The sequence below is a fragment of the Trematomus bernacchii genome, unplaced genomic scaffold (assembly GCF_902827165.1).
Source record: "Trematomus bernacchii unplaced genomic scaffold, fTreBer1.1, whole genome shotgun sequence".
NCBI classification, from domain to species: domain Eukaryota; kingdom Metazoa; phylum Chordata; class Actinopteri; order Perciformes; family Nototheniidae; genus Trematomus; species Trematomus bernacchii.
In genome coordinates this window covers 1,537,477-1,557,694 of record NW_022987705.1, presented here as the reverse complement: position 1 = coordinate 1,557,694, position 20,218 = coordinate 1,537,477, and the positions used below count along the sequence as shown (strand labels likewise).

The 20,218-nt window shown below is 39.5% G+C and overlaps 1 protein-coding gene across 3 annotated transcripts in view; it reads left to right on the top strand.

The window, feature by feature from the left end:
* Positions 1–20,218, top strand: part of cadm2a (cell adhesion molecule 2a) — a 200,989-nt gene that overhangs the window by 155,951 nt on the left and 24,820 nt on the right. For all 3 annotated transcript variants that reach the window (XM_034140127.1, XM_034140125.1, XM_034140126.1), the window contains 2 exons: positions 6,619–6,771; positions 9,582–9,719. In XM_034140127.1, coding sequence (XP_033996018.1) covers positions 6,619–6,771; positions 9,582–9,719 — 291 coding nt within the window. The remainder of the gene's footprint in view (positions 1–6,618; positions 6,772–9,581; positions 9,720–20,218) is intronic.

The window sequence follows — 20,218 nt, the reverse complement described above, 5'->3', positions numbered from 1 at the left end:
ACAAATGTTTCTTTTGATGACATTTTGAATGTGCAGACAGGTATTATAATTAAAAGCACAGATCTGTATAGTTGTCATTGGTGTTGTCGTTGTGGATCAGAGAAACTGGTGTCAAGTAAATGTCAGCTTTGTTTCTTTCTCTGTTCAGCTGCAAAGCAGGTTTCGGAGAGAAAGAGACTACATTGTCAAATGAAGCAATATATCCAGTTATTACTGTCTTTATTAGTGGAGCCACTTATCATCTGCAGGGTGTACAGAAAAATACCTGAGGCAAATGGGAATAATTAGCCTACACTTAGTGACAGGCTTAGTCGTTCTCTCTTCTGGGAGAAAGTTCTGGAGCACAGAGTAAAAAGGGAAAGAACCGATATTTTATAATAGAATTAAGGAGTCTTTTTATGCGTTATCAAAATGATAGTGTATTGCTCTACAAACACTGTCCATTTTCTTTCAAGCGCTTTTGAAAGATAGCCATAGAGGGTATCCTAGAAAGAATATGAATATCCTCATAGACGAAGGCATTTGTTCTATTCTGGAGCTCGAGGGGGGAAATGTATGCTTCGGCAAAACACAATGGGGTCTATAGGCGAGAGCTGTCTCCTCCCTGACCCACTTCACACAAGGACTTAATGAAGTGGGGCTGGTGGAGCTGTCCCACTGAACTCTGCATGGCAGGTAGAAACTGATGAAAGGAAATCATTTCTGTCACATTCCATACAGCCAATTACTGTGTGGAGTATGGCACATTTTAAAAAGCTGGTGTGCCTTTCGGAGAGGTATAATAGGTAATGGAGGTTGAGGAAAAGGCTGAGATACAGAATATACATTAAGCTATTCAATAAACATAGCATTCTGGGGCTTCTCTCTCTCTATCGCTTCCTCACACACACACACACACACGCTCATACACACAGAAGCTCAAGCCTCCAGATGGGTTGTTGACAAGGAAAGGAGAACAGTCACATCCAGACACATGCAGCTGAATGTATATTCTGAAATTTGCACTTTTCTCATTATAAAAGTGTGTCAGTTGAATGAGCAAACACCTGCCAAGGCTCTATACTAATACATACTGTCCCTGGGTAGAAAGGGGGACACGGAGAAGGGAGAAGGGGGAGTAAGGAGAGGGGAGGGGAGGCCAGTGGAAATGATGGGAGAGGAAAGGGCAGGAGTGGGAAGAGAGAAGGGAAATAAAAGAGCAAAGTGAAATGTGCTTTCATCATAGGCTTAAAGTGAGTGAGAAATATTTTATTACACTCCGTATGCTGATACAATAAAACCTTCCTTAGATGTCTTTCATACACATGCACACACTCACGTTTAATGATGGAGAGTAGCCGTGAAAAACTGTGATGCCGACAATTACGACGTTGTACACAGTGATTTGTTACAATTTTAGTGTGGCTATGGCAACGTACTTTGTCAAAAAAACCAGCAGCTCTGTTAGATAATAGTACGTATCCCCATATTGAGCCAGTCAATTTTACACATTGTTTATAATGTTTTGGAGCCTTAAACCATTTTGCTCTATATGGTTCCATGATCAAAATGAAACACATGCAGCTTTCACCATTACAGTACATTTGACGTAGTCCGATTTTGATACATAACCAAAATACTAAGTCCTTAACTACTATGTGTTCTTGCAGCAGGGAAAAAAAGGTTGTTGTGTCATGTTTTTGTGACTGTTCTTGTGGAGCACTCATAGGTTGTCAAATAGCTTTGCAGTGCAGTATGATTTGCGACATTTTGAATTAAAAAAACACAAATAATTGGCAGGATGTTTGGGAGAAGGTAATGTGAAGTAGAAAGAGTCTTTCATTGGAGCTTCTGAGTGAGAGGTGAGAGGAAATAATTTGGTGGAGAATTTCCGTACACACCTTTTAAAATTGGATTAACCTGCTACTCATTAATGGTTCAAAGATTATGATTGAATGTAACATCATACTTTCAATAAGACTGTTTTACCGGCTGACAGAATGTCTTCCCTCAGAATAAAAATGTCGCTTTTAATTTAAAAGAAACATGACATATTTGACCTTCTCTCTCTATGCAGCTTCCATCTGTCTCACTTTTCCTTTTCAATGATGTGCCTTCTTCTCACCCTCTATAGAGCTTTTTTTCCTTTTTTAGACATAGCTGACTCTTCCCCTCTTTGCTCTAACCCTTTTTGATTATAGTGTTTGGGAACAGAGGACCTTGTGGCTTTGGTGTTATGATCGTTTGCTTTCTGTTATCTGATCGGTCATGGCTGCTTTCAGGCGAACCTCAGCCCGGTCATCAGCCCTCAGAATAAGAAGAGGCATCTTTCCGCCCTCACTGCGGTTCTGATTATCTAACTGCATCACTTTGGCAAACTCATAACATTGTCACGTCTCAAGGTACTTTGTGTTAGTTCTGCTGAGATTAGGGAAATCGGATGTTTGAAAGACATCTCTCTCTCTGTTTTTCTCTCTCACACACACACACACACACACACACACACACACAAACTGTCATCTCTGTGTACTTCAGCAGCAAAACAGACGGAGGTGCATTGACCATTAGTTGCAAAACAAATGCTTTGATGCTTACAAGTTCAGCTTTCCTTTCCGTCTCTCTTTGTATGTTCACGGAGAGACGCAGATGAAGGCTTAATGAGCAAAAATATGATTGTACATTCAGTAAGTAGTTATTGGGAAACAGAAATCCGCCGCGCTTTGTTGCAGACAATGCGGTCGTCTGTGAACACATTCTGGAGTGACTAATGGTCTCTAATGGATGACAGGCAGCAGCAGAGCCTTCACAGACAAAAGCAAAGATACATTCCTCTCCTCTCTCTGTCGATAGCCAACCTTTAACTGGGCATAGAAGGACAAATCAAAGGTTACAGTTCAGTTTTTTTTATATTAAAATCCTATAAAAATGATATTGCATATTTGTCATGTTTCAAAGGGAAATTGTATAGTACTGAGGGGGATCTATTAGTAATGGGGTATTCAGTTTGGTTCTAACTGAAAACAAAATGCTACATTTCGCCAAATTGTTCACACTATAAACACACAGTAAATCAAGTTTATTAATTTCCCATTTGAAGTGAGACACATTTGCTATGAATCAGAAATATAACACTCAACAGACAAAACCATTGATTTGGGCCTTTTTTAAGGTTTATTTCATCAAACAAAATGTTTAAATGTTTTCATATTTCAACTGTATTATAGCATCCTTACCAGTTATATCAGGATTTCATGGTTATATAAAACACCTTTCATGTTTTTTTTTAAATCCACCCTTCAAGGGGGATCAGCGTGATCCTGCATTTTGGCATCTAAACTGTCCCGATCTCTGCCTGTAACTTAACGCTTAAAGCTTGATCGGATTTCTAAATGCAAAAACTAATTAAAATGATCAGGATCTCAGATTCAAAAGGAACCTATATTAGTATGTATGCTCAATGCCGTATCATGCAGACAATGATCTACAGTACAGGAAGTTGTCATATTATTAATCAATAACGGTTTTACAGCCCAGTCACATTTAATTTGGCTCTCTCATCCTTGGATATAAATAAAATATCATCACTAAGGTTTCATTACCTTGCATAAGAAGACCAACAAGTCTTAGAACTATCAATCTATCCACTTCAGATTTGTCTCACAAATTACTTTGGCTGTTGAAGGAAGCGAAGCAAGAAAGCAGAGCTGCATCACGACAGCCAACAAGCCAGCAACAGTGAATGTATTTTCTAACATTTGCCTTCTCACATTTCTTTTCCCTAAGCAAATAAGACAACAGTAGAATAGCAGCATTATTTAAAGTGTACACATTCATAGGTTAGAGTCGACAGAATGAGGTCTGTGGGGGTTGGAGGAAGGAGAGAAACTCACAGAAAGAAATACAGAGGCAAGGAGAGTGTATTCTTTGTCTAGAATCCATCCAAAGAATCTGTTCTTTGTCTTAGTTTATTCTTTGATAAGATGGGGTTTATACATGCGTGTGTGTATAAAGAACTATCTTTTCAGGACAGCTCTCACCATTAACTGAACTCGCAGTGCGTTAAAATAGATCCAATTTCGGTGGTCTTGCATTGATGGCGATTCGTCCTCACACACTCGCATGGAAACAGGAATGTGCTGTCACCAGTGCCGAGCGTAAAGATATGTCATGTGCTCATATCGTGGTGTCACGCCTGCTCAGCTCAGTACACGTCCTGCAGAGATAACCGGTGTTGCGAGGGACGGGAAAAGGACAGAAGAAATGCAATACTAAATGAGAGTGAGAGCAGCTGTCGTTTAGCCAAACTGATTACAACTCTCCTGCCATTTACTGTAGGTGTTTAGCGTGGAAGCGGCAAAGCAAAGCTATCCATCCCTCTGCAGACCAAATGACATGAGATAGCGTGCACGCTGACATTTCTCAGCATTTGTTCATCTCTGTGATCATTGCAGCAATGCATACACAGACGCTGGAAACAGAATGCAGCTCAGGTGCCAAACCCCTCCATTCAGTCACCTCCAGGGCAGGACATTTACCAGTGACTGACAAATTACAGTCGTACTGTAAGTGGGTGAAAACACGGAGATGGTGGCAGTCTGCGTTGATTTAATCAATCAAAACTATGAGTCAGACCTGTAGCGATGCAATTAATTGTAACAAGTTACTAAAAAAACAGTTTTTAAAGTTAATTGACTATTACTGTGATTGACATTCTTGGTGAAAAACAAAACACTTTCTTATATTCCTGTTATTCTTATAAATAAATGTAATTGATCTGATTAAAAACTAACAATAGGTATATCAAATAAAGGTTTGCGTCGTAGTTTGAGACAAAGTTGCATGATGTGTGCAGGTAGGGGAAGGAATATGGAAAAAGCTTCTTGAGACTGTTAAAAAATTGAACTGTTGAAACAACTTCAAACATTCAACTGCTACTCAGTAGTATGTATCTAATACCTAATATATATATATCATTCCAATAACTTGTATATAGACTCATACTGCACTATTCCACATCATAACTTTATTTCATTTTTATAACTATTATTATTTTTGTATTGCTCTTGCTCTTATTGTTATTATGTTATGTTATTATGTTGCATTGTTGGAGAAGCCTGTGACATAAGATTTTCAACTGCATAATTACTCTGTAGCTATGTCAGATTGACAATAAAGAACCTTGAACCTTGAACCTTGAGGATGTTAAAAACACCTTTTTCAGGTTTTCAGACACATTTAATATAATTATTCACCGTTCAGCCAGCCAGGACTTTTTGAAAGTACTCTACAAATAGACTAATGTCCTTTAGTCTTTGTAGACAAGTTACAAACCCAGGGTGCTTTACTTTTTATATCATTTACCTCCAATGACCTTAAGATTAGAATTGCATGCGGCCTCACAAATAAGAAAACATGGACACTTTTTCACAAATAATCATGCCTCTTCTCTGCTGCAGTCACACAAACACACACAAAAACACACACACGGTTCACTGCACTTGAACGAAGTGTGCTCAGAGTCACTGTGATGGAGAGATACTCATATGAAATAAGGTTTGTAGAAAGGTGGTGCACTTGCAAACGAAAGGCCTGCATAAATCTCTCGAGCACCAAGGCCAGTGAAACAAAATGAAGGCACTTTTTATCACCCTCTACAAACAAAATGAAAAAAAACATTATTTTGTGCTGTGTTGTTTTGTATACTACAATGCAGGCATGAATCCCGTCATTTTCAAGGTGCCACCCCATAGACTGGTGCCACCCCATTCTGGAACAGTGCTCCCAGTGTATTACAGATATGAAGTAGAAAGTCTTCTTTGAATACCATGGAGTATGTTTCAACAAGCCAGCCAATTTCAGCAAATCCATTTCAACCCTCACATCTTGCCAAATTCTCATTAGGCCATCTTCTCAGCCAGTTATTGCAGTATTGATTTCCATTCCCGTTATGTCTTTTGAAAGATTACATTTTCATATAAGTAAAATGTCTACGATGGTTTCCACCAGACAAGGCCATCAGTCTTGTTTTCTGTAAAGGTGCACCGATGCGTTCATTTTCTGATTCAACAGAAAGTTCTGTTTTGAACTTATATTTCGATACCATTTTAGACTTTTTACGCATTTAAATATATTCATGCATATATTGCTTACACTACACAGCCTGGTTTGACGAGCTTAAACCTTTTTGAATTTTACAATTAGCAAAACCTATACGATATCACAGAGATTAGTATTCAAAATGAATAAGCAACACTGCTTATACATGTGTGTAAATATTGCAAATATCTAAATTGTCAAATGCATGTTGATAGGGTTGTAAGTGTTTAATGTGTTTGTGGTAAAGATCAAACTGTGTTTTTTTCAACAATATGCACGAGTTACAGTTAGAGAGACAGGAAAAATATGATTAGACTACTGATCTTTTTTTTTAGATTTGTGCTTTGCTGTAACCATCTCAGATTGGTTGATGTGTCTGTTGGCCGCCTGCTTTTTCTTCCTTTCTTTCTTAGATTTTCTCTGTCCGACTGTTTCTGTGCATTGTGTTCCCCAAGAGACACCAAACGCACTTGATACACATCAACCTTCACACGGTGTCTGGTTTATAATGTTTACTGACTGTCTGTCTGTCTCTCTGTGCAGCTTTAAGGGACAACAGGATTGAGCTGATGCATGCGTCGTGGTCGGAGCTGACCATCAGCATCAGTGATGTCACGCTGACGGATGAAGGCATGTACACCTGCTCCCTCTTCACCATGCCTGTGAGAACGGCCAAAGCCTACCTGACTGTTCTAGGTGAGTACCTTTTAAACATTTAATACAATTCCTGCTTGAAGGAAATGTTCATTTGTAAATAATTGGCCGCAATTACTTTAAAATATAGGTGGACTTTAGAATGGATACGTGGTATATAAGTGGGAAGAACATAGGTCATAGATAAGCTTCTGTTCTTCCAATTCAATTAAAATAGCTTTATTAGCGTGACTATATTTACATACAGTTTTGCCAAAGCTCTGTACAATTGCAAAATCCATACACAAATACACATTTGTTACAAACTGCTGAATTCTGAACATAAGCAAGAACAACATTTTCCGGGGTTAGTTTTATTTATTTAGTTTAGTTTGTTCTTCCAATTACTGGAGGTTACCAACATAGCTAATTGTTCATTACTAACAATAAATGGGTTAATTTGTTGCGCTAAGTATTTCAGAAAAAAATAACCGTTGATACAAATAGCCTGTTGCTTATGCCAGCATCTGCTGACAAATAAAAACATAATATCGGACTCTTCGGTAATGGTTTTGTTGTGATCATCACCCCCACACAAACATAGCATTGTCTCATTTCCTGCCACTGGGATTATTATCTTGCCAATTAGTTGCCGCTAATGTTAATAGATGTCCTAGTGCACTCCAGGACCATTAGCAGCCTCTCTATGTTAACAAGCATTTAGAGAATTAGAGACATTAAAGGCTACTGCTCAATAAGGTTACAGAGAAAATGATGTTTTTGCAATACTGAACAATAGTTAATGGCTGGGAGATTTAATTAACATACAAAAATAAGTCTGTTTCCGGACGGTGAGTGCTAGGAATGATAATAGGAATACATTGGAATTTATTTGGGGACAAAATACCTAACTATTGGGAAATAAATCACAACAATTATTTGATTAAATAGATCTTAAAGGGATATCAATGAGAACCATCTTGCATCACAAATGGAGCTCTCATTTCATTGTCATGTCTTGAAAATGCTTGAGCGGCAGACCAACAAATATACCACAGCACATACAAATCAGTGACGCACAAATGAGCAGAGAAACACACACACCCATAATACTATTCACTCACATGCACACACAGAGAGGGAGAAGGATTAGCGGCCCCTAGCAAACCAAGGGGAACGTCACTGTTTAAGATGAACTCAAACACTTTTCTGAGGCAGGCCACACTGCCTCATTCCCTCACGTACACATACAGCACAGTACTTAGATATAAAGCCCATCCTTTGAACACATTGGGAAATATGTATAGTATGAAATTAGATGAGGAGGGATAGATCTCACTGCATACTGTATTTACTGTTTCTTCCCTTAGAGCAGGGGTTCCCAACCTTTTTTCCCAAGAGCCCCCCCAAATGACTCCTGTTGGAAGATGCGCCCCCCCCCCCCACACACACACACACAAGGGGGATGAAAGCGTAATCAAGGAGCACTATTGGAGTGACTTTGATGGTTATTGGACTCAGGATTAATTAATTTGGATTCCTGCTGTATGAAGAAATTAAAGGACGGCGCAAGTGGAAACAATTCACAAAGGGATTAAACTGTTTAAAACACATGCTCAAAGTAAGCCGGATTTTGCCGATGTGTTTATGTGGATACAAAAGTCGTAAATAATCTACAAAATGGAGGAGACCGATCTGATCGGAGCAACTGTGACAAATAATCTGAAACCGGCATGGACAATGACTATGTTTTAAAAATGCGCTTATCCAGAAAAGCCTGGTTTGGACACTTTACGGGCAGAAGAAACATTTCTATTAAAGAAAGAATTATACATTTCTGTCTTGTTATGCCTATAATAGCTACTAACTTGAATTTTTATTCAAATTAATTAATCAATTATTTTGTATATGTTATTGTAATGTAGAGACAGGGCTTTTAGTGACAATCATGTATTGCGTTACAATTATATGTAAAAAAAAAAGAAAAGTCTAAATATGATATTTGGCCTCAAATGATCTGAGGCCTGGCGCCTCCCCTGCGATCTTTGGCGCCCCCAGGTTGGGAACCACTGCCTTAGAGGATGGTAAACAGAAAACAGAAGGACCTTTACTTCTGAAAATAAATCTTACAGGAGGTGATGAGAGAGACAAGGCCAGAGCCAGTCGATGGCATTGACTGACAGACCTTTCAGTGACTCTGCCTGAGGCAGACATATTGCTCATTGACATTAGAAGGGCCCTACACACTTAAAACACTCATTTGGGAAAGGCCAGTAATTAACATATTCTGTACAACCTCGTAGCCTCCTCTGCGGTCACTTGTGTTTGCTTACCGTGATTTACACAAACACACACAAAGAAACCTATTTTAACGTAGACCTTGCGCTATTTAGCTGGAAATGTTTGTTTTCTGTTCTCAGGTACTATTTATTGGGTGGTTAATAGTTCAAAAAGAGTAATAATTAAATCTGTTAGCATAAAAAGGAAAACTCTATTGACTTTGATTGTATTTGAGTTGAACACAGACAGATATATCCCAACATAGATAAAGGAAAAACAAACTATCTGCCTGGCTAGATACCTCTAGATGTATGGGAGAAAATATGTGTTTTTCTGTAATTTGGGTGAACCGACCCTTAACGACTAGACGGTCCAATGGTGAGAGAGACCATCCAGCACTGTGTCAGCGAGAATCCTCCCTGATGTGTTGTGGAGCAGGCTGCTGCTCTGTAGTCTGCACTCTCATCTCCCTGCAGGAGCCCGAGCTGGAGGAGAATTTCAAATAAGACATAACAATATTATCGTTGCATAATGACATGCCGCTGTGTGTGAATTAGTTCCATCGCTGTGATTTCCACGTTTCCATCCTTCAGGTGTCCCGGAGAAGCCAGAGATCGACGGCCTGACGAAGCCCGCCTTGGAGGGAGACCAAATCACTCTGACCTGCATGACCCAGGGCAGCAAGCCCGCCGCCGACCTGCGCTGGTTCAGGAATGAAAAGGAGGTCAAAGGTAAGCAACATCTGAATCTGAATGTTCTTCTGCATTACTGCTATGGGTTCACAAATACAGTGAGTGTAATATTATACAAGACCGTATATGCAGGGTTTCACCTTTGGTATTTTAAATCGCAACAGACCGAATACTTGGCCTGTGGCAATGCACTTTGCAGCATCTCTATAACCAACTTTACACTGGACACTGCACTTCCTTGGGTCCTGAGCATTACACCTGCCATGACTTAGTTGCGTCACATATCCTAGTCACAGTTACACAAAGTCAGAAACACAGCTGAAATCAAATCAGTTTCAAAATAAAGAAGACCAGTATCGGCAACTTTACTTTTACTGACAGTGAAATGTTGCAGATAAAAATAAATACCCTTTAACAAGGAAATATGATGTGTTAATATTCTCCCAAATCAGTTTATAAGGGTCAGAAACGACGGTAAAATATAGTTAGAAGAGGTGATTTCCCAGTAGGATGTTAGTCACTAGCTTTGCATTACCACACCAGTTGTAAATTAGAGCATTTTTTTAAATAGCATTACTTAAGTATTTATCTGGCTGTAACGTTGTTAGTGTTATCAGTTAGCATCAAATGACACACATTGCTCGTGATTTTCTACAAATCATTTTTTAGAAAAAAATGTTGGACTACATATTTTTTCTCATTAGCCGTTTCTCAATGGTATAATTTAGTTTTTTACTCTAGTGTTAAAAATATACCATTAATCATTCTGTGCTTTCAGTGATCTCTACAGTAATAACTATTAACAGATGTATTGTCCAATCCCACACTATGGTTGCTCTTTAACTTCTTAAAGTGGACCTATCATGCTATATTTGAATAATATATTGTAGGGCCATACCTATATAAGGTATATTTATACGTTTTCTTTTTCAAAATACCAAACAGATCATGCATTTTAGTCATGCCTCATTTCGCTCTATTTTGCTCTCCTCCACCCTGTCTTTGCATGCGCTGCAGCTGACCACGCCCCCCTGCAAAGGAGGGGGCCGAGTTACGAGCGTCGTGTTACCATGCTGTTACCATGCCACGGCAACCTCTCATTCCCCTGATAGGTGGAGAGTTGGCCATATACAGTAGGCGGAGCTCCTCCGTCCTGACATCAGAGGAATGTTCAAATCTGGATCAGTCTGTATCAGATCTGTTGCAGCCCCGTTTTTAGAGATTTGGGTATGGAGGAAAATAGAGAGGGTTGTGTTTTCTGACACTTGGTGAGTTCCCTGACACACCGGGGACACATATTCATGTATAAAAGACGTACATTTTGCATGATAGGTCCCCTTTAACTAAGCCTACAACTTGAAATGTTGTATATGGAGAGACATCCCTATATGTGACAAACGCAGACAACATGGCTCAGACAGTGCTTTTTGATAAACAAACCGAGGATGTGCATTTGGGTTTTAGAATACTTTGATGATAATGGTTGTCGAAGTCTCTCCAGAGTATTTTAGTTCTGAACAAGTTGTTACTAATAGAGCAGATTCAGCATGTGTCCTCTGGCCTGAGACCGATACATGAATCTCGCTTGTTATCAGAGAGATGTTCTAAATCACACTGACTGGACTACACACCTCATTTCCACCCTGCCCCCGCTCTGTTCTACTTGATGAACCATCCGCTTTGTAATTGTTTGAACGGGAGAGAGCGAGAGCAAATGAGACAGAATATTGAAGAAAAGAGAGCTGGGGACATGAAATGAGTTTTTTGAGGAGGAGAAAAACAGAGGCAGTTTTGTATCAAATAAAATGCAGAACCCAGTGGGGCAGACTGTCACAGATCATCAGCAGTTGCAGAACTTTTTAACAAAGGTCTTTATGCTGTTTAACAAAGTAGATTAAAGGCAGATGTTCCCACATCTAGAAAAAACAACTATTTGTATGGATTTTCTCACAGCCCTCTATTGCAGCAGCTAAATTACAGCCTGTGGCGTAAAGTTTGGCACGGTATGATAACTGTAATAATGATATGATTACTATTTTATCATTTTAACACTTTTAAAATGTGTGTACAGTATGTGGAGGTATTTTACTCGGCTCACTGCATCTGTTTAAATGACTCAAATCAAACAAAGTACTTTATTGGTATTGGTATCACTATAAGGGTACTGGTATTGGTACTGGTATCGTAGTTTTTAAATAATACCCAGCCCTTAGTGTAACCCAACAGATCACTGAAACTCATAGTGAGAATCTGGGTTGTGAAACACAAAGACACTTCTTAGATAAATGTATAATTATGTTGTTTTAATATATTTGTATTTACTCTATTTTAATTAATTTTTTAAATACAAGATTACAATGTACACACCAAAAAGATTACCTAGCAACTTCAAAATGTTTTTCTTTCAAACACCGTAAGGGCAACATGTTAAATTAAAAAAGTATTTCTATCATTATTCTCTTATCACTATTTATTGATATTTAATGTATGACTTGATTCCCTTTATAATAGTTATAACACTGTACGTTCTATAGAAATGATGTATTATGCCTTTCATTCATTAAATGCTAATGCTTCAGATAGTAGTGTTTTTCTCACAATTTCGTAATCCCAAACCACCATGTTGTTGTATTATAGCTGTTTGTCACTCCACTTTATATTCCCTCTTGTTGCTCTTCTGAGGAAAATGAAGCTTATAGAATATACACTAATTAGCAGAGTTACTATTGTTCCTTTCAGGCTTATTGTGTCTCTACGGGTGATTATTATTTCTCCCAGTGGCCCACTACTGAGAGAGAGAGAGAGAGCTGTAAGGCAAATGGGAACGTAGCGAGGGCATAATGTTCTCCTAATTTACCACGGAAAGTTAACAGGTAGTAAGAGATATCCTTGGTGGTTTGAAGAGAAGGAAGTCTCGAGAGGATCCGCCTTCTCATTAAGGTCAGATGCTATAATTCTCTCCTCAACGCGGCACACTAGACTATTCCCTCTACAATTTTATATCAGAATATTATTCACTGTGACAAGGTTGTAGTTCTTTGCTCGTAAAGGACGTTAATAGGGGTGACTGTGGCTGTGAGGTAGAGTGTTAGTGGGTGGTTTGATTCCCAGCCCCCACAGGACACATGTCGTCTGTCTTTGGGTAAGATACTTCGCCCTAAATTGCTCCTGACACCATGACCAGTGTTGCACCTTGTTAACAACCTCTGCCTGTGAATGGGTCCATCTTCATTTAATTGTTATATATACCGTATATATACATGCATACACACATTATCTTTTGTAACATTTGGACTGTCTTTGTTATTTTATACGCATGACTACTTTTCACATCTGTCTTTCCTGGGAGAACAAGGCAAGGCAAAGAAGGGCAAGTGTATATATATATATATATAGCACTTTTCAACACAAGGCAATTTCAAAGTGCTTTACAAAAATGAAGACATTCAGAGCATAAAACACATTAGAAATGTTAAAAAGCAAAGATAAGAAAACATGAATAACACAGGTACATGAATAAAGGTTACAGTGCTGTGTAAGATGTGAATAGTTCAATTAAAAGCAGCGGCAAAAAGAAAAGAAAAGTCTTCAGCCTGGATTTCAAAGTAGTAAGAGTTGCAGCGGACCTGCAGGTCTCTGGTAGTTTGTTCCAGATATTTGACAGTATCCCGAACCACATTCTCATATTCCTCTACCCCTAGTCTTCCCGTGAAATTATAGTTCTTTTGACACTTTTCTAACCTAAAAAAAAAGTGTATTTGTGATATATAAATACAATTTGGTTAATTGATTGATGGATGGGTGAATGCTGACTTGAGCTTTGAGGGGTCCCAACCACTGAAAAATCACTATATAAATGCAGTCCACTTTTATTTATAGTGTGTTCACCCTTCTTTGTAAATGTATAATATTTTCTATATTCTTTAAAACGTGTAAAATGCTAAAAATAAAACTGTAGGAGGCCGTTATGTATATAAATATATATATGAGGAAGAGAACATCAGCAATGTGTTGTCCTTTTTCTCTTTGTTTAGAGGTCTTTGGAACATTGTCCAAAAACAGAAAGCAGAACCATGAGACTTTATACAAATGTCAGATTAGCAGATTCTTGTCAGATCTGCATTTGGTCTCATCAGGAGTTTCGATCGGCGGTGACGTTCCTCCCCTCGCTAAATTCACTGAAAGCTCCCTCCTTGTCTGCCATTACACCCTCTCTTCCCCGGCTTAAGCCCAGACAGCTCTGCCTGCTATCTGGCATTAGGGCTTCCCAGGGTCCAGATAAGCAAGCAGATAAGCCCAAATCAATGGTGCTTTTGCACACACTTTTAAGCAGTTATCATGGTATCTTTCCATTTAATTAACTGTAGTTGGGAGATGATATTGGATCTGTGTCAACACATTTAACAGCCTCCCTTTAAAACTCTCACATACAATTCTGATTTTCTAATTAGCGGTTTGTCTCCCAGCGCAATACATTTGTCAAGAATATTCAGAATGTGTTTTGTTCAAGAAAAAGTCAGTTATCAAGATTTTCATTGACACGGTAACACATTTAGTTCTCCAATGTCACAAAATAAATGCATCTCCGCCACTTATTGAATCGCTTTCTTGTATTAATAAAAAAGAGCCGTTTTGACTTTCTTTCCACATTTAAAATCTCCAAAATATACATGTATATACATGGAAAAAAAGCAAACATAAAGGGCAAAGCAATAAACAATGCATGTATGCATGTGTCGGTGTATGTGACTGCTCTTGAAGTGTTCATCATCCTGACAGCATCAGGGTGTGTTCAATGTAAAAAGCCATCTGATTGTGGGCGACCATGGAATAAATGACAATTGTGACATATTGGTGTGGGATCTGGGGGAATAGAAAAGATTATATTACAGGCAGAGCCACTGGAGCAGTCCATCACCCATTCGAATGCAGTTAACGGACAGCGTATGCTAAGTGTGTGTGTGTGTGTGTGTGTGTGTGTGTGTGTGTGTGTGTGTGTGTGTGTGTGTGTGTGTGTGTGTGTGTGTGTGTGTGTGTGTGTGTGTGTGTGTGTGTGTGTGTGTGTGTGTGTGTGTGTGTGTGTGTGTGTGTGTGTGTGTGTGTGTGTGTGTGTGTGTGTGTGTGTGTGTGTGTGTGTGTGTGTGTGTGTGTTGTGTGTGTGTGTGTGTGTGTGTGTGTAAAACAGACAGATGGAGCAGACAGCCTGCATGTAAGGACATAAGCTTGTGTGTGTGGAACGGAATCCAATATTCTTATTTCTCAGTCTCTTTGTCCCTCAGATCCCCTCAGTCCCCCACCCAGTAATGATATATTTCTATCTCAGTTACACACCGTAACCCAGAGAGACCTCTGCCAATATCACCACATGTAGCACTTGTTTACACACCGCTGAACCAGAGGGAGCTGTGGAGACCAAGCAAGGCGAAGATGAAATGAATATTTATTTCATATAAGGGTGGGGATGTTGCTATCGGAGTAGTATTATCATACTCTCTGACCTAAACTGTAGAGGTTATTGCTTCATCATGTTACGCGATAACTCTATTCCAGTGGGGCTTAAGGAAGAAAACACAAGGATTTGATTCAAACTTGCTTGCGGTCACATCCATATTCTGTTGTTGAACCTGTTAGTCAAGGACAAGGAACTATTTCTGCAGACATACCTTGCACTGTTTGAGGTCGTTGTCTGCTGAGCTCACTGAAGAGTCCAACAGCGTCTGAACAACCTTTTCAAATAGTCTTGGCTATTCCTTCATTTATGTATAATTGTCCTTGACTATTGTGAGTGAGAGCAGAAGAGGTGGCCATCATTACTCTAAGGTTTTCTCTTGAAAGAGCTATTGAGGAGAGTGAATAGGCAATAGCTCCTGGAGCTTATTTCAAAGAGGATGATGTTGAAGTTAATGAGACTGCTAGTGAAAGCTAAAATAAGAACCAAGTTCAAGAATTTCAAGTAGTTTTCCAGTAAAAAAAAAATACATTTTCAGTCATTTCTGCGGTGTTGGACAATCTTGCACACTACTTAAAAAGTCTGTGTTGGGACTACATTTATGCTATCCAGCTCCCTGGGGTGGACTGGATCAATGACCATTAAAGATGTGATTTCAAGATGGCTCCTGCGAGTCTTTTTCATGAATAAAAGATGTCGAAGTCACACACACAAAAAGCGCATATTAACCCTCTATGTCCCATGTATATGTAGCCTCACAACTGTAATCGTTTTTGTCAGACTCTTTTACCATAAGGTGAGTAGAATAAAGAGCAAACATATATTAAAGTGGACCTATCATGCTATATTTGAAAAATATATTGTAGGGCCATACCTATATAAGGTATATTTATACGTTTTCTTTTTCAAAATACCAAACAGATCATGCATTTTAGCCATGCCTCATTTCGCTCTATTTTGCTTTCCTCCACCCTGTCTTTGCACGAGCTGCAGCTGACCACGCCCCCTTGCAAAGGAGGGGGCCGAGTTACGAGCGTCGTGTTACCATGCTGTTACCATGCTGTTACCATGCCGTTACCATGCCACGGCAACCTCTCATTCCCCTGATAGGTCAGCTCCGCCGTCCTGACGTCAGAGGAATGTTCAAATCTGGATCAGTTTTTATCAGATCCGTTGCAGCCCCGTTTTTAGAGATTTGGGTATGGAGGAAAATAGAGAGGGTTGTGTTTTCTGACACACCGGGGACACATATTCATGTATAAAAGATGTACAAAAGTGCATTTTGCATGATAGGTCCCCTTTAAGCATTAATAACTCATGCACAACCTCCACCTTAAACTTGTGTGATGTTGATTAAATGTGCACAGGCAGAAGAGTTTCTAACCATGTCTCTGTCCTCATACTGTGATCAGGTTAACAGACTTAGACTTGATGAAAGAAGAGGGGATCAGGTTGCTACACCCACTGTCTAGGCCAATTAAAGGCAACATCCTGGAGGTGGAGCACCTGTCCAGTTTTAAATGCCAAGGCACAGAGTCCAGCCCGTCCTCTCCTTTTCCACAGAAGACATTTATTCTCTGTGAATACTCAGGGAGTTTCATGTCAGAGAGGACATCATGACTTGGCACTGATGGAAACTCAAAAGTGCTCCCTGGTTGTAGTCAGCTGTCAGTTAGGCGCAGAGTCGTGCTGGTAAGACAGGTCAGAAAGGGGGGGTGCTGCCAACAGGCCTTTCTCGCTGAACACATTACATGACATGTCATTTGTTAGACGCTTTTATCCAAAGCGACTTACATACATTCAGTACTGTGGACAATCCCCACAGGAGCAATTTGGGGTGAAGTGTCTTGCCCAGGGACACAACGACATGCTGACTGCAGTGGGACTCGAACTTGGTATCCCCTGATTCGAAGTCCAGCACTCTATCCACAGCCGAACACTACACGGTAGCCAGGATATGTGAGAAGATGGTGGACGGAACAATATATCATCTTAACACCTCACTGGAGCTGGAGCCTGCTGTGTATTAGTGCTCTAAAGTTCAGCTATACCTATTTCTGTGCAGCTCCTCTGAAAGGCAAAGAAAAACATGCAGCCTCGGTAGTATTCTGCAACATATTTATTTCCTTTTGCTCTGTGAAATCTAATTGAGTGTTTTGTACTATTCTAAATGTATATATATTCAGTTTATCTTCACCCGCAGGCGATTTGAGTGGAAAATGGTTTTAAACCTCAGATGGGATGCAGTATGTTGAGTCAGCCCTCTGACCCCTGCTGCCAGGATTAGTCACTGTTGGAAATTCCTCTCCTGCCCAAGCAGTCTTTCCTGTGTGTCCCTCCATCTTATTTTCTTTAGTTGTCCCTCACTTCTGTGAAACGATATGAAAGGGTCACATTCCTCCACTTTTATGCTTGTCATTTCCATTTCTACTCCTCCATGGCTCGGTCTTGGCTCAGGATAACAATGCAGGGCTCTGAGCACAACACTGCGCCACAGTCATTGCCAAATAATGCCAGGTGTTTTTTATTGAGACTTTCCACAGGTGCAAATAGTAGAGTGTTGTATTTATTTTCTTCCAGAGTTTTTATTAAATGCTTAAAATCTACATACATGCAGGAGAACCATGGGATGTACATTTTAATGTGAGACGGCAGTTTTAGACAATATACTTGGGGTTGCTGCTGCCTGCACTTACAATTGTATATAAATAATTATGATGTTAGGCTCAACAGCTTCAAGAACTCGCATTTAAAATGTGCTTGCCAGTTAACATCAAAACAACATAAGGATAACTCAAGTCTATTTTACTCATGAAAAGTGCTATATAGTGATATGGCCTTTGCCTCGAAGGAGTTAACTCACCCTTGATATTTCATGAAAAGCGTTGGGATTTGTCTTAAATCAAATAGAACGGTTTCGATGGAAAAGAAAACTTGTCCCCATTAGAGAATCAATGTTTGACTTTTTTGTGAAATATCACTGGTAGGAAACACTTTAATATGTATGTAAATTCTTCCACAGAGAAAGCAAGAGTCAAGTTTCCTGGTGCAGCTCAAAGTTAAAAAAAAAGATGATTGACAACCCTAAACTTTAATGGCAGCTCAATGTCAGCTGCTCCATTCAGCGGCACTTAAAATGTGATAAGATATTTATAGGCCAATTATACCTTCTCTCAACCACCCACATGCATGAACACACGCTCTTGTGCACGCACACGCAACAGCTCAGAAGCCATGAGTGCATACAGATTGACGCACTTTAACGGTGAAGTATTACTTGCTGTGAGACAACTGTTATTATGTTCTCAAAGTAGAACTGAGAAATCTTTGGGCCAAATAATGAAATTAATGAACTCAAACTTTGTGCAAGCATGTTCTGTAATATTCGTCTCAACTGAAGCACACAGAGGCAATCAGAGTCCATTCACATCGCCATGAGACAAGAAGGTAAATTGGTCTAGACACTGAAATCACACAGCAATAAGATATATAAAGTGAGCTCCTCCATCTCTCTGATAGTGTTGTTTGGGAGCTGAGCGCATTTACAATTAGGAACATCTTAGATAGAAACATTATAAACTAACTTTGAGAAATAAGCGCATTTGCTGAAAGCCATCCTACAATAATAAATAGAGTTGAAACACAAAGAGAACATTACGTTTAGATGCTACAGGGCCACCGCCGAGTGTCCATCACATTGATTGAAGTACTTTATTCTGGTCTTGAACGGCGTAAAATATAGGCACAATCAAACTGCAGTAAGGAAAACTATTTTGAAAGTATGTACTTTTTAAAAATGAAAACATCATCTTATCAAACACAGACCAAGAAAAAAAGCCTAACCTTTTTTAAATGGGTTGATTAAGATATATTGGGGTGTCATTTAACCTATCTATGATGCAACTCAGTTAAACCAACTACTTATTAACCCTTATACTAACCTCAACAACAACATTTAAATATGAACAGTACAGGGAGAAAAAGGGAGACAGGGTGACTTTGAAAACAGAATATATGCGGAAGGATCCTTCTGCAAACAGAGGGAGAAATACAGATGACCCATGAAGAGACATAGAGGCAGGCAGAACAGTCAAGGAGGACGTGGAATAACTAATAGAAATAGTAGGTGAATGTTTGCAACAGTTCAAGCATGCCGCAAAATTAGAAATGTTATGTCCTCTCTCTACAGCCTTCCCCTCTTTCTCCCTCTCTTTTGTCTCCTGAGAGTTCCTCTTTGTGGAGAAATCCAGTAATTTCCCCCCTCTCTCTTGTTGTCTGGGTGGATGTTGCTAACACTGCAGACCTGTCAGTCATTCATCTCTAGGGGAGGCGGGCTCTTTCCCTCAGTTGGGGGGAAGTGACTGAGCAGAAAAGTTGATTGGCAGAATGGAGAGGGAGAGGAGACAGTGGGGGAGAAAGCTTAGAAAGTGGAGCAGATGAGCACAGAGGAGAGAAATATATGGAGCGTAAACAGTCTCTTTAGGAGATACAAACAATGGTGGCCAGCATGAGAGAGAGAGAGACTGTACATGCACTGATGCTTTCTTACATTTTTTATGAAGAGAAAAGAAAAAAGGACATGACTTTATCGAAGCAGGGCAACACCTGAATATAGAGATTAGTGTGGACAACTGGATGTATTCTTTTTAGTATTGTTTTCCTGATGTAAAACTTGATTTATATTACTGCTGGTTTGTTTTAGGAGAACAACAACCCCCAAATGATGGTAGAACAAATGGGATTGAAAAGAATACCTGCTTGGAGGTGGATATGTAGAAGGAATTAAGTTACAGCTAGTAGGAAAAGCAGTGAGAGTTGGCTTGAGTGTGTAGTCTGGAGGAGGATGGTCATTTGTATTACATAACGCATACTTAACACTCTGAATTTAGGAGAACATTCATGTCAAATGCGTAGGCTCAGGCTTCATCAGAAATTGGCATCATAAAATGTCGTCTGGTACCTGAACACAGCCGCGTTTCTTAAATTACTTTGGAATTCATTTGATCAGGATTCCTTCCCAAATCTAGAAGATAGTTTATTCTTTAACGTTTATTTTCCTGGTTAAAACCAATAGGTTGGTGTTAAACAT